Raw genomic sequence first — 15985 nt, forward strand, 5'->3', positions numbered from 1 at the left:
GCACAAGACTAGTTTCATGCAGCACTATGAAGTTACTCTAAAGACAACAATCAAAGCATGGAAGCCAAAACAGCAACTGTAGACTTAGCACATGACAGAAGGATACAGTCTTTTCAGAGCTCAAGGGAGATGCATGTGTGCATTTTAAAAGCGTATGATTATTTGTGTTCTGTGGATTGAGCAAGCTTTTGCTGTATAAAGCAATGCCTCCCCAAGTCTTTCCCCCAACATGATTTAATAATCCTAATAATTATTAAGTATTGAGAATAAGAAGCATTTGCTTTAATTGTTTCCTTCCAATTCTGCCTGTGTCAGTGCAATCCCAAACAGGCAAATCTCTTCAGAGAGGAAAGAATTTATGGAGCTCTCTGAATTCTATAGGCCATATATATTATTCATATATTTTATGTAGTCTCTATGAAGCCTTAACTAGGCTAAACACTATAAAGCTTAAAAGTATGCACATGGAATGCCTCTTATATTTCATTTACAAAATGCTGTGACAATTGTGACAACCACTGTAAAAGCAGAAAGACAATGAGCTAATAGATAAAGAAATTTCATGTAAAAATACACATTTTATATTTTATGATCTAATGATGACAAAATTCAGCAAATACACTAGAGGATGGTAGACATAGAATTCCAAAGGCAGGAGAAGGAATCAATCCAGACTGTATTTCTGAAGGAAATGCCTGAATCAGAGGAATGACTACTCAAAAGAAAATCCATGTTGCACAGTAATATCTGGAAATATGAAAAGGGGGAAACCCTTTTCTTTCCCTTTTGGCAAGAGTGTTTCTAACTCTGCAATGAAGAACTCTATTCTTGAATTTGTGAGTTTAAACAAAACTGCTGCCATTTTCACCTCATATTAAAAATGACTAAGATAAACCTAGGAGAAAGGAAAGACAGATCAATAGATTCAGATAAACTGTTCAGGTGTCTCCAACATCACACAAGATTGGAACATGTTTCCTGATAAACTGCAAGACAGTAGCTGGAGAAGAGCCAAGTAGAGAGTGAGATAGTGTGACATAGAGCGAGGCTGACACAGCTGGAAAGCTAGTAAGTATTTATTTGGTCACTGTGCATCATTCAGACCATCATGTGGTCTTTCTATCCATAGGTCTATTACACAGACCATAAATTCAGGTTCAAATATCTACTATTACAATGCTACACAGTGCAATGATTCTTCTGCACCAGTGACTTCTAACGTATCCTTTCTATAGGATTCATATATAGCAGCCTTCCAGTACCTGTAGGGGACTACAAGAAAGCTGGGCAGAGACTTTTGGCAAGGGTTTCTGGGAGGGGATGGATTGAAGCTGGAAGAGGGTAGACTTAGCCTGGATATTAGGAAGAAATTCTTTACAGTGAGGGTGGTGAAACACCGTAACAGGTTGCCCAGGGAGGTTATGGATGCACCCCTCCTGGAACTGTTCAAGGCTAGGTTGGACCTTGAGCAGCTTGATCTACTGGAAGGTGACCATGGTGCCTGTGGAACTAGACAATCTTTAAGGCCCCTTCCAGCCCAAACCATTCTATGATCCTGAACTGCTTTCCTTCACTTTACAAAGTATTAAACAGTATTAATGAAATGTGCATGTTGTTAATGATAATTAAAGTCTGATGCACAGTACATGAAATATTTTAATGTAAGGAAAAAGGCTATGGATATAAGAAAAAAACAAAGCATCAGAATCATAGAACATCACCAAGAAATTCCTAAAGTGTTCACATGTTATTCCTCTAAAGTTTTCACTATTCAGACTTGGTATGTCTGTACTAAAAATATATCTGTTTTGACCTTGGTATTTATTCCTGATGACATCCATTTTTGCATCTGATCTGCCATGCTAATACCAAACACTACCTACTGACCTGTCTGTGGCAGTTTCTTGTGTGGGTTTTTTTTTTCAGAGATTAGGATTTCTTACTAATTCTGTAATTTTCTGATAAGAGTTACCATAATAAATGTCACTGCTACTCAGATGTTGCGGTGGGTTGTTAATTTTGCAAGAGCTTGACTGTTAATGTCAAACTTCTTAATTATATCTGGCATAAATTTAATACCAACTCTTGATCTCATACTACCTAACTGATCTTTATCCAATTTATAATGTATATATATACTCAGGTCTTCATCAATGAAGTCTGAACACAGGAATGTTTTACATGGTTTACAATTTCAAGCTTACATTGTGCATGGCAACTAAGACTCCAGTATTAAACTGTGATAGAATTATTCTTACATGATTGTTATGCTGTCCCCACCTCCTGGGTGCAGAGTTACCATTCTGCATTTCACCATCCCCATAATATCATTGTAATTTAATTGTTTGCCTCTTTACTGTTTATTTCAATTTTATGTAATAGGAACAGTAGGGGGCATTCAGAGCTTTAGATGCTAGATAGGGCCGGATCTGATCCTGTGATGCTAATTAACTGCACTTTAAATGTGTGGAATGCAGTTCAATTAATTTGCTGCATACCATATTAAATCCATTAATTCATGTAAAATGCATTTATGCATGATGAGCTTCTCATTTACTTCTTTGTGGTACGGTTCATTATTTTCACTTAACTTTTTAGAAGCATTTCTTGTACACAGAATTTTAATAAAAGAGATGAAAAGCAGAGATATGTTACAAATTAGCTGCTATTTTTAAATAAGGAACAAGCTTATTTTCTTACACTGAAAGCACATACATTCTAAATGTGATGTTTGCAAAACTGAGGAGGGGGGCGGGGAAATAAAAAGTCTAACCTGAGCATATTTTTTGTCTGAGGTGAAAAAGCATTAGGAAAAAAATGCCTCTCTTCCTCCCCATCTCTTACAGGAAAAGCTGCCCAGAATTTCTTATAAACTGTAGTTTCAGGTCCATAGACCTGAGAGAAGCTGGAAGCTGAGAGGAGCCCTCACCTGTCTTACAGAGCCCATCGGCAAAAGCCTCAGAAACCTGCAGACTCATAAAAATGTACAATACACATTAGGGTGGGGATTGCCACTCTGATGTTACTTGAGGGTATGTGGGAGGAAATGGCTTTATATAAACATGGCATTTCTCTCCTTCCCTCATATGGATAATCTCCTGTGTGGAGTGCTAATTAGCAGGGGAAAGCAGTCCGCACACTAGAGCCAGCCATTGGCTAGAGTGGAACACCAGGGGGTTTATCAGGCTAGAAGAACTGTGTTTGCTTGAGTTTAACTTCAAAGTTTAATATGATCAAGATTCCCTTAAGAGACTCACAGTCCAACATTGCTTGTGAGGACTGCTCACGCATTTTGCCATATAAAGTTTTGAGGTAGAATGCAGAAACAGCAGGAGATCCAATGACAAGAACTTTTTTTTGACTCTGTGGGGTGTAAAGTCAGATGCATCCCTGATTATTTGCTCCAGTGATCAAACCACAGAGACTGGACAGCACACCTGATCAGGTTCAAGAATATTGTAGAAGTTTGGAAGTGTTTGTGGGCTGGGGAGGAGCTGGTTTGAAATTAAATTTCTCTTTCTGATCTTATTGAAATATTTTTTTCACTATCCCTCTCTCTGAAGTTCCTCCTCAGCTTTCAATTTCCTGTCAGTAGAGTATAAGGAAACTCTTCAGGTGAATGCAAAACATGCAATCAGAAAGATGCTTTTTTATTTTGTTGCAAAACAAAATAAAAGAGCAAAACCCTCCAACCCTCTCCTTGACAAAAGGTAATCCTACAATTCAGCTAGTTTCACTCCACATGCAACTGCTGATGAGAATGAGAAACTTGGAGACGCTCCTAATCTGCAGCTCAAACCCCAGAAGGACAAATTTTGGGGGTTGCATTTTTTCTTGGATGAGTCAGAGTATTATAGGATTTCCCAGAAGACTGTCACATGAGCCTCTTTTATTACTTTATTTTCTTCTATTTCCTGCACTAATACTGGATATTCATATCATAGTTATTGGACAGATCGCAATGGCTAAGTCTATAACCTCAAATATCAAAGTGTACCTTGTGCCCCTGCACAAGGACATGGAAATTCTGATCGTTCCCTGTCATACCTTCAGACACACACTGATTGCTCATTTACTGCAAGGCCTTACAAGGTAGTAGATTTCTGTGTTTGGGCAAATCCTGCCTTACTTTTGGTGACCTGAATAACTCTGTTGAATCCTGTGATTATGTTGACTAAAACCAGTTTGTACACAGGCAATGCAGACACTACCATTCAGATCCAAATCTGGAACTGACTCCCACCTTTTTATTACAATAACTTCCTAATTATCCTGGCAAATTCAGTAGCTGATGGTTACTACTCATATTTCACAGCCTACTTCCAGTTCTCAAACAGTCCAGCTGACTATACACGGTGTCAGATTTTAATTGTCTCCTCTCTATATCTAAATACTATCCCTACAAATAGACTATATCAGAATATACAGTAAGAAAACAGAAGGTGTGCCATCTGTTTGACAACAGAATGCAACATATTTATCCTGCCCTTACCCACTGTAATACTTTCATCATTTTTCCCTAGTATTTATGTGTCCTTTCTGCTGCACATGTATATATGCAGCCCATCTGGTTTGTCCTTTATCTCTGCATATCAGTTCTTTTACAGTACACTCGAAATATACAAAGAATATTAATTCTATCTGCCAAGTTAAAAATGTTAGGAATCTAATAAAGGAAAACAGACCTAGAGTTTATGCAAATTTACACCAATATATGTAAGTTGCACAGCTAGAGTATGCCTTCAAATGATTCTTCAGAAACTTAGCAGAAGGGGTTTTCACACTTTTTAAATCTAATATTCTTTAGGTCAGTGCCCATCCAGAAGAAAGATATCTGTCATGCTTCAGTTGAAAGATTTTATCAGTCTTGGAGATGAAATGGAGAACAGAATATTCTAATTTTTTTTTTAAACTTGGCTATAAATTTGCCAGACCTAAAGAATATGTCCTGCTTGTTTCGGGAGGTGTTTAAGCAGCGAGTGGACTTGGGGCTGAGGGTTTAGTGTTGACCCTTCAGTGCTGGGTTGAAGGCTGGACTGATTGATCTTTGAAATCTCTTCCAACTGGATGTTTTCTGTGATTCTGTGATGATGTACACAAATACTTTTTTATCACTTTACCTGTTCATTCACTCTGGAGTGTGATGGTCCATGATGGATGAGAATCTTCACAATGTCTACATCTCCTCTCCAAGCAGCCAAGTGAATAGGAAAATAACCTTTATTATCTGCCACATTAGTTGATGCTTCATACTGAAGTAATTTGAGAACTATATCCCTGGAAAACAGGAAGTAAATCTGAAAATGGACAGGAAGCTTGTTTGAAATTTTTACATGAACACATATTTTACCAAAATTTTTACCCTGAAGAAGAGAAAAAATCCTGTAAGTCAAGTGAAACAGCTACAAAAGTGAGGACCAATCATTTCTAAGAATGAAATAGTAAAACATAGGCAAAATGTTATTAATTGTAATGATTCTTACTTCTCATGAATACTCATCAACCAGATTATCATCAGATCTCTGAATCTGTTTCCTTCAACAGGATCACCTGGCAAAAGAATCCTCTTTAGAATTTGCCTTTCCAGACCACATACATGTGCCTCAAGACAAACATTCCAGGCACTGAAGGCAGAAAAGTGCTCCTGCCCCTACCATTGCCAAGTTCTGCAGGCAGGAAGAGGGTAGCTTTATCAACACAGTTCCTGCAGTAAGGTTTAAGTAAGAGGTTCCCTTCTTCTTTAAAGTATTATCTCAAAGATGGGGCAAACAATGCAATGATGATCTAGTTAGATATATACCATCTTCTATGGAATAACTGCTTCTACTTTCATTTCCCACAGCCAGCTTCCTGAGAGTAGTGAGGAAAAAATAACACAAACCCAAAACCAACCCCCACCAACTTTCATTATTTTAATTCTTATTCTATTCCTTTGAGTATTTTCACACTTGTCACACATTAAATGAAAAAGCTGATACATTGCATCCCTGATTTTGAAGCAGTCTCTTGCACTTCAAACACTACACATAAAAATCAGCTGTGTGCTATGATCATGTTATCAAGTATGTCAGAAAGTAAATAAATTCTGTCTTATGTCTCCATTTGTCTTCTCAAAGTTTGACACAGTCAGGCCTCATCATTTATTATGTTAATAGCATCAATAATCCAGTCTGGGCATTTTTACACACAATTTTGCTGAATATGGAAACACTGGCTCTGACTGATTTGCCTCAAAAACTCAGGAGGGGAGGGACCTCAACATAGTCTCTGTTACGACTGAAAACAAAGTCCTTGAGTACAGGTTAAGGAGGTAAATCCTGAGGCAATTTTTCTCCCAACACTTGCTACACAGAAAGTTCCAGGAGAATTACTCCCAGAGAAACTTTTTAGTACAAATAAGGTTTAAAAGACTTCTCATGCAGAGGATGGCGTAGTGAAGGCTAGAGAGAAAGAGTAATTTGAAAGGGACACAAATCAAAGGGTAAATAATTGAATGAAGTTTGGGGCAAAGAGCAAAAAAAACCAACTGAAGCAAACTGAAAACAGCAAAAAACCCCAAATGAAATAAATAGATAATGACAGACAGCAACTATTGAGAAGAGTCTGTTGTAATATTCAAGCTACAAAAAGGAACCTGTGTCTCCTTCATCCTTCAAGAATGCCCTGACCCATCACACTTTCTCTAGGGTGAGTCTTTTTTAGTGCTCTATCAGAACTTTTTCATTTTGTAGAAGTAAATTTTAGAGAGGAGCACACTCAGAGTCCTTAGCCCAGTAACATTACTGGGCTAAGTAAAATTACTTAGGGAGACTGAGATTCAAGTACCTGTCCCAGATATGATTTAATTACTTATATAAAGAAGAATAGTTTCAAAAAGAAGGAGACCTATTCCAGAATAACCAAGGAGGAGGGAATTCATCACATGCAAGGATCAAGCTGGGACTTGAACACTGGTGTGCAACAAATATCCCAGCCACTAATTACTGCTGGGTCACTAAGTCTTATGCTCTCACTTTTTCTAAAACCTCTGAAATCTCTCAAGTTCATTCTAATGTGATGTGAAAACTGAAAACCTTAAAAGTTTTCAAAGGACAAAAACTTCTACGTGGGAAGGCTCTTGTGTCAAAAAATTATACCCAATATTGATTTTGGACATCAAGTTTCAAATGTGAAACTGAGAGGAAAGCTATTTATTTGTTCTAACAGAATTACAGCCACCTAGCCAATTCCAACTGCCCCTCTTGCTGAGAGTGCTCCCATGGTAGCAGGTCCTGAATTCACATGATTTATCATCAAATACCTCATAATGAAGATCAGTTTAACTTAAGATAACAAGCTATAAATGTGACATCAGAAACAGCTACTTACCCTGCTGTGAGGTTAAGGGCTCACAGCAGCCAGTGGTCATCATGACCTTTTCAAAAGCTGCAGTTACGTCTGCTGCTGTAGGGAAGTCTACACCTTGAGGTTCTCTTTGACTTCAGCAAAAGTATGGCCAACAAAAAGTGTCTGAAAACACTGTTTGGCTTTTGTATGTTTTGGGAGTTCATAGTTTATATTGCTAACTCCCACTTGAAATCTCTGCTATATTCTGTGTGTATATACAGCAATATTGCTGCTTTTCTGGCTAACTATTGGTTTATAGTCAGTATTAAACATACTAAACCCAGTTTTCATCTGTTTAGAAGCAGCAATCTTTGAAAGCTAAAGCTTGGGCTCTTCTAAATCAAAAATAGGCAATGGCACAAAACTCCAGCCATGAACAATGAGAAATGTGATTTTCATGCAATTTTCTCCCTTTAAAAAACAAAAACAATACAACAAAAAACCAACCAACCCAACCCAAAAAATCCAAACTGAGTTTAATAGACCATATTAAGGACTTAGATCTAATTCCATGGAGGTAAAATAGATTAATAGATGATTCTGAATCTTGCTACAGAACTGAAATTTGAGGAAAGGCACAATATCTAATTTAGCAGTATTCAAACTTCATTTATTTTTTCTCAGAAACAGAATATCTTTCATTCACCCAAAGATTCATCTGATCTAAAGAAAATATGCAGGTTTCTATAATGCAATTGAAGACACTTCTTAGTTTATTTTTCCAAGGAAGAATGCAAAAAAAGTGACATTATTAAACTAAACATATAGTCATTATGGATTCACGTGTGATTTTAGGGACAAGCCAAAAATCACATTGAAGTTAGTGCCAATCACTCTTAATTTCAGATGGGTTTTGATCAGCTCCTTATCCCCCACAGAGGAATAACCCAAAGCCTTATGGCCACATTTTCTTCAGTGTTAATCCAGTCAGTGCTAACACTGTCACTTTACAAACAGGATAGCTGGACTGCATTAAGTGGGGCAGCTCTTACCTTGGTTATAGTGGGGTCCATCCCACTAGAACTTTATAGACTTCATTAAAATCTTTCTTTCTTGTTCTCTCTTAATAACAACATGCAGTTGGCAGCATAATACAGTGAAGGTTAACATGTAGCAAGGGGCAACATGTAATAACAGAGGTAACAAAACAAATTACAAGGTGCAATAACAAAATATGTAGCAAGTTTCCACATTTTTTTACTGACACTTGAATGCCTTAAAAGAGTTCACCTGCACTGGTGTGCCTGTGCAGTACCCCTCACAGAGGATAATGCAGGCTTTCCTCAAATTCCTTCCATGGGGTAGCTTGGAGGGTCAGCAGGGAAGGAGAAGCTACAAGCTGGGGAGGGACTGTTTGGAAGGGAATGTAGGGATAGGTCAAGGGGAAATGGTTTTAAACCGGGGCTGGATAGATTTAGGTTAGACATGAGAAGGAAGTTCTTCACAGTGAAGGTAGTGAAATATTGGAATGGGGTGCCCAATGATATGGTGGAGGCTCCATCCCTTAAGACATTCAAGGTCAAACTTAACAGGGCCCTGAGTTGCCTGATCTAGTTGGAGATGTCCCTGCTCACTGCAGTGGGGTTGGACAAGATGATTTTTAAGGCTCCCTTCCAACCTGATGCATTCTCTGATTTTATGATAAAGGTAATAGCCTTTTTTCCCCCCTGCTTTCAGCTGTCTAAGTACTAAATATTCTTAGCCTGCTACTTTGGCTTTGATAATGATTAATCTATACTGTTCTTTGATTTCACAATATTGCTTCCTTAAACACCCAATGCACTATATATGTGTACAGACACACACAAGTACACCACAATTCCTGACTGAAAAAGCACTAGAGCCACCACTAGCAGCAACAGTAATGAATTTATCCAAAACAGAGGAAGAATTTAGAAGAACCAGTCTAGAATCAATAGCTTCTAAACCTCATTTCCCATTTGTCATGACTACATGCTGATCTCAATGACTGTGTCAAAAAAAATTCTTATATTAATATATCCCATGGGGGAAAAAAGTTAATTTTAGTAAGTCAGGATTTGCCAACTTTCTGTGAAAATCTCAGTGCTATGCTACATATTTTTAAGTTATACAATTAAATGTCATTCTACATTACAACTAAACATGAAGCACTTACTTGTGTCCATTTAAAGCTGCATGATGTAAAGCAGTATAACCTGAACTGTCTGTGCAGTTTATATTTGGTCCTCGCCAGATGCTGCAGACAAAGCACAATTGTAAAAGTTAATTTTTTGGCTAGGCAATTACTGAAATGTCAGATGTGGGATGTATAAATAACCTCAAGATCTCTGCAACAAGTGTGATTAAACTTTAAGAGACAGATTATCTTGAAAGGAACTTAAAATAGCAAATGTCATGTTGGTATCAATATCATTTATTTATAAAAATAATGTTACTCATTCATCTTTACAGCAGTCATGAACTTTATGTAGGGCAGTCTCAAAGACTATTAACTATTCTGTCAGTTCAATTAGATCTGTTCTTCCAGAAATATTCTGGTAATTACACTGAGGTAACAATCTGATTTTGCACTACTTTTTTTCACAATACATATTCACTGACTTTAGGTAGGTTGCTCCAGGATCATACAAAAATAAGTTTGGTGGGAACCAACCTTACCTTGTAAAAGGACTCTAAATCTAGGTTTATTACTTGGCCTGATATTTTAGCTCCCATTTTAAGCAATAATATATATATATATATAGGGCCACAATAATGATCAGAGGGCTGGAGTGCCTGCCCCATGGAGACAGGCTGAGGGAGTTGGGGCTGTTTAGCCTGGAGAAGAGTAGGCTCCAGGGAGACTTCACAGCAGCGTTCCAGTACCTGAAGGATGCCTACAAGAAAGATGGGAAGGGACTTTTTTACAAGGGCTTGTAGTGATAGGATGAAAGGGAATGGATTGAAGCTTGAGGTAGGTAGATTTACACTGGAGATCAGGAAGAAATTCTTGGCAGTGAGAGTGGTGAGACACTGGAACAGGTTGACCCAGGGAGGCTGTGAATGCTCCCACCTTGGAGGTGTTCGAGGCCAGGATGGATGAGGCCTTGAGCAACCTGGGCTGGTGGGAGGTGTCCCTGCCCATAGGGAGGGGATTGGAACTACATGATCATTAAGGACCCTTTCAACCTAAACCATTTTATGAGTCTATGAATATATAAAGCCCAAACATTTAATAAATGTTGGTGAGGGTGTTTTTTTTTTTATCTTTCTGTACTTTGCAGCACTTCCTTTACAGTCAGCTTCATTATATGCCCAGTGTAACCAGTTTCACTGTTATGGACTCCTCATAAAACAGTACAAGAGAGAGATCTTTTTGTTTCAAAGTAGAAAAATGTGGCTGCTAAGCCATGAAAAAAAAGCCACCATTCCCAAACCCAAGGAAAATAAACACCCCAAACACTGGAAATTGGGTACCAGAGGCATATTGAATATCAGCAGGGATGGGTTTGGTTGGGTTTTTTTGGTTTTGTTTTTGCTTGGTTTTGTTTTTCCTAACTAAATGCACTTAAAGCTATCTGGATACTTTGTGAAGGCAATTTTTTTCATTCATTAACACAGGTTTCAATGATTGGTACTGCAACTTCCAGGACAAAGGATTATGAGCCCTAAACTACAGTCCGTTTGCTTTGGCCTCTAACGCAGTTTTCAGTAGTCACTGGCAAGTCATATTTCCCCTTCACTTCATAACTCAGAATCAACTGCTGCAGTTTAAAGAAAATAATCTGAACCTAATAGGTGAAAGAAGTTTTTCATATTGACATTTTTCATGTTCTACACCCACAAAATGACACGTTATACTCAACACATGCTTTTTAAGAATTCTTTACGACTGAATCTGTACTTTATTACCTATGGAATACTGATGATGTAGACCAGTCTCCTTTTTTTCCATTGTGTATGTTTAAATGATTAATTACCTCATAAATTTCAGCAGCCAATTTCCAATAAGCCACACTCCATGCATACAAAACCATTTGTGTGATACATTGTGCTCCGCAGTGAGTAGAATGCTACAGACTGCTGGGTACCTCACTTCCCCCCTGCCACTGAAATTCTTGGAAGAACGGGACTGAAACATTTTCTTGGGTAAAAAGAAACAAAGTGTGAAGTTATTATATGATATTATTTTTTAATCTGCTCAGTCCACAGATGCTCTTTTCTACAGAAATTAGCTTGCAGCTAGCAAATTCACTCTAATCTTTCCAGTTAAAAGAACTTATTTTAACTTCAGGAAGTAGTAAAAATGAAGTCCTTGAAATGATAGCTCCTCCATAATAGACAGATGTTATTTATATTGCAAAGACAGGCTGTCCTTATCTGCTAGAAGGAAAGAAGTCCTTATCTGTCTTTTTTACTTTTGCAGGGGGGAAAAAACAGTGTCTTAGAAAGTAATATTTAAAATATTAAAGTACACAAATACATGACCAGAATAATAATTTACTTGGTTTTGTTTGTTTGCTTTCTTTAGTGTACAGTTATGAGGATTTGCCTGTTGGCTGATTGGTCAAAATGCAAGGGATCCATTAGTTCATATATTATTCATGATGTATTAGGCCTTTAAAACTATTAAAACAAACAAAAACAAATAAACAAAGCCCCCAACCAAAACCTAGTTGTCTTGTCCCCTAGTTTTCTTTAGTTCAAGCACTCTGATCCGTTGTTGCACTTCCTGACCCAGGTCTCAGGAAATATTTTTCAACTGAAATTATAGTGATTTTTTTTTTATTATTATTATTTTATTTTCAATGTTTATTAATGAGTATATAAATGCACTTATATGAAGCTCCTCAGGACACTCAGGTTGGGAGACAAAGACAAAGGGCAGTGAGTAAATCCTGATGACTCAGAGAGACCGGATAGGATGGAAAGACTAATCACTGTCAGCTCTCAAATGGTACATGATGAAGGTATGCCCAAAATCAGAACCTGGTTATCTAAGGAATGCAAGAAACATGAGCAGGACTTGGCTGCAGGCATCTCTTTTCCCTTGGGCCAGCTGAGAAATCTCGTCCTAGGAGGTCTTGCATTGCTACAGCATTCTTTCTTACAAAATGCATGTAGGTATATACACTGGGTATTTTTGCTTTAATGACTGACAATTGAATTTGGACAGAATGTGAATAGCAATTCTTAGCCCCTATAACTCCCAGCTGTGGTGAATAGCTCATCTAAAGCTCTTATCTTGCAATCAGAATACAGCCGGGCAAAAGCCTAGTGGTGTATTAGCTCCATAAAAAGCATCTGTCTTCAAAAAGAGGTGGGGTGAAGAGAAAAAGCCTAAAGACGTTTTAGGTCTAAAGAGGCAGCAACTGGATTGAGAGGAGCCCTGAAGAAAAGGACTTGGGGTTGCTGGTGAATGAGAAGCTCAACATGGGCCACCAGTGTGTACTTGCAGCCTAGAAAGCAAATCACATCTTGGGCTGCATCAAGAGAAGCATAGCCAGCATATCGAGGGAGCAGATTCTCCCCCCTCTACTTCCTCTGGTGAGACCTCACCTGGAGTACTTCTTAATTTTACATGCATTAGTAAATTAGGACTTTTTTTTTTCCATCAGTACATTGGGGAAATCTGTTATTTACCAAATTTTAAGAAAATAATTGAACCCATTTTTCTGTGGAAAAAAAAATCACCTTTCAGTTAATGATGAATTGAAGCCCTGAATTAAAACATGATCATCAGTTAGCTTTCTCTAGCATAACTTGCTGAAGTGAGTCACAAAGAAACTGAAATCTGGTATGCAACCAAAGGCACAAAGGCTTTCTTATTAGAGTTTGCTTCCACTGTAGACAAAGAATACTGACCTTTTGAACTGATGTCAAATATTAATTGCAAACAATCTTTACGTGGTAAGGAAATTAATTCCTGCCCCCCCCTTTTTTAATGATCTGAGGATAACTACATATAAAGAGCAACATTTCAAAAGTGATATGAAAATGACAGACTAAAGAAAAAGATGTTTAGCTGATTGATTTGTTATTTTGCTGTGCTTTTTGCTACATGGCAAAAAAAACTTACTGTGAAGTGGCTGTTGTTGCACATACATGAATACAAAAGAAAGGAAATCAGAAGCTGACTCAGCTAATCTTCATCACACAGGCCCACTCCCTATCAACAGTGCAAGAACTGTGCAAGTATCAACAAAATGCTCATCACAACTTTCACAGAATCATAGCCTAGTTTGGGTTGGAAGGGACCTTTAAAATCATCTACTTCCAACCATCATCATCATCTTCATGTGCTGCCCTGGGATGTGGTGGAGTCACCGTCCCTGGAGGTGTTCAAGAGGGGATTGGACGTGGCATTTGGTGCCATGGTTTAGTAGTCATGAGGTGTTGGGTGGCAGGTTGGACTTGATCTTTGAGGTCATTTCCAACCTTACTGATTCTATGATTCTATGATTTTATAATCTAAAATAATAAAAATCACAGAACCATAGACTAGTTTGGGTTGGAAGAGATCTTAAAGATCATCCAGTTCCAACCTCCCTGTTATGGGCAGGGGAAAAAATATATTAATGTTACTAAAGCTTTTATAATGATAAAATAATTAATAATAAAAGCATCATAAAAATCATAGAATCATAGACTGGTTTGGGTTAGAAGGGACCTTCAAGATCATCTAGTTCCAAACCCCCTGCTATGAGAAGGAAAAAAAATAAAGATAATAAACATTAATGCTACTGAATTATTATTAATAGTAGTAACAGAAATAAATATAATAATTTAATAATGATAGTATTTAAGATCTGTTTCCATTGTATTTCTCCTCTGCACAGAGACCTTCATTATATTATTTCATTATTATTTCAGTTTCTATGCACTGATATTTATGGTCTTTATTTAGTAGTTCTGCCAAGGTGAAAGGAAAACATTCTGGTAAAACAATGATGAGAGTCTTTTAAAAGCTTTAGAAAGCTGCCTGATGACCTCAGTGTCTGTCTGCCCACTGGTTTCACTTAAACCTTATCAGACAGTGATGGGTAACTCTCTCTGGAATTTATTTCTTCTGCAAAATGAAGTGGCAAGGAAGAGGATAACAGTGTCTGGAAGAAAACAGTTCCTCTATAGGAGATGGTGTACATGCCTGCATGTTTTAAGGCCCAAACTCTGCTGAATGCTGAGAGGCTTAGCATATGACTAGTCCTCACCCCTCCCACTCCTCTCTCCCATCTTCTTTCCCAGGACTTCTTCATATTTGGAATCTCTTACAAGAAACACTCTGGCTCTTCAGGCCTGAAGAAATGGTGTATCTCATCTTGTCAGATCAGCTTTAATAATTGGGAAATCCTAAGCTTCATCCTGTTCCCATTGGTATCAGTGGCAAACACCAACCAGCTCAGATAAAACTAGTTTCCTTATTGTCCCTGTGATCCATAGACTAAATATATATTACAGGTCTTTGTGCTGTGCTGAGGCAAACTCTTCCAGAATTTCTATGTTTGTTGATGTTAATCTGACTGAAACACATCACTTTAAAGTTGCTAGAGGACATAGCCAGGCTCTATCTATACTCGGTAGTGTTCTGCCTACATCCATACACATTTTCTGTCACATCCCCTGAGCTTATACAAAATGTATGAACAATTTTACAGGATATTTTTGGAAATGCAAACTTTTACACCATCAGAGGTATCATCAGTTATTCTGACACAAAATAATAATGTTACTTATTGTGAGCAGCAGCAATGCAGCTCCCATTCTCTCTTTGCTGCACAAATGCATCAAATTGACAACCATGTGGCCCTGATCTACATAAATTAATAATGTTGCTTATCAAATATAGAATAGTTTGATTTTAGCAAATGGGGTATTTTTTTTTTCTTTCTGCAAATTCCTTTTTGATGGAATCCAGTGTTATGCAAGATGCATTGCCCTGTAAAAATAATGCATGTCCCTTCCATGTATGTTTTGACCTATTATATACACTGCTATGCTGAACTGGGGATACATTTTCAAATCACTTCAAGGGAATTAAATGTAAATATTTGCCTTTAGTTGGGGGGGCAAACAACTTTTAGGAAGACATATCTCAAAGTATAACAAATAATTCATAAGATACTAAAAAGCTGCACATGAAAAAAAAACCATTTAAAAATGCATTTTAGGGTTCTTTTTGAGCAAGTGAAGTTACAGGCCCTAAAAGTGACAAATGTAGATGCTGTCTTGAGTAAGGCTACCTTAGATCTTTTCAGTATTAAAACCAGCTGTAGCATGTAGTGAGTTAGAAATTCAAAATTATAATAAAAACAAAGTTTTCTATTATGAAAAAAAAAGGCAGAAGAACTATCAATTCAATTAATATTAGCTGAAATCATAGTATCAGTCAGGGTTGGAAGGGACCACAAGGATCATCTAGTTCCAATCCCCCTGCGATGGGCAGGGCCACCTCACACTAGAGCAGGCTGGCCAGAGCCTCATCCAGCCTGGTCTTAAACACCTCCAGGGACAGGGCCTCAAGCACCTCCCTGGACAGCCCATAAAGCTAATTTGATATATAAATCCAATTGCTTATTTAAAGTGCTTTTGTCATAGAAGTGTGAAACGAGACTCAAAACCCATCACATCTTTGAACGTG

The 15985-nt window shown here is 37.7% G+C and overlaps 1 protein-coding gene across 13 annotated transcripts in view; it reads right to left on the bottom strand.

Annotated features, from left to right (window-relative positions):
• ANKS1B (ankyrin repeat and sterile alpha motif domain containing 1B) overlaps nt 1-15985 on the bottom strand; it is a 414109-nt gene that overhangs the window by 362445 nt on the left and 35679 nt on the right. For 11 of the 13 annotated variants that reach the window (XM_054167872.1, XM_054167864.1, XM_054167871.1 and 8 more), the window contains exons 2-3: nt 9524-9604; nt 5121-5277 (exon numbers count right to left, since the gene is read on the bottom strand). The exons of 1 other annotated variant lie outside the window; for it this stretch is intronic. In XM_054167872.1, the coding sequence (XP_054023847.1) occupies nt 5121-5277; nt 9524-9604 (238 nt within the window). The remainder of the gene's footprint in view (nt 1-5120; nt 5278-9523; nt 9605-15985) is intronic. One more of the 13 variants, XM_054167861.1, reaches the window with a different exon arrangement.

Source organism: Dryobates pubescens, chromosome 15 (genome assembly GCF_014839835.1).
Source record: "Dryobates pubescens isolate bDryPub1 chromosome 15, bDryPub1.pri, whole genome shotgun sequence".
NCBI lineage: Eukaryota > Metazoa > Chordata > Aves > Piciformes > Picidae > Dryobates > Dryobates pubescens.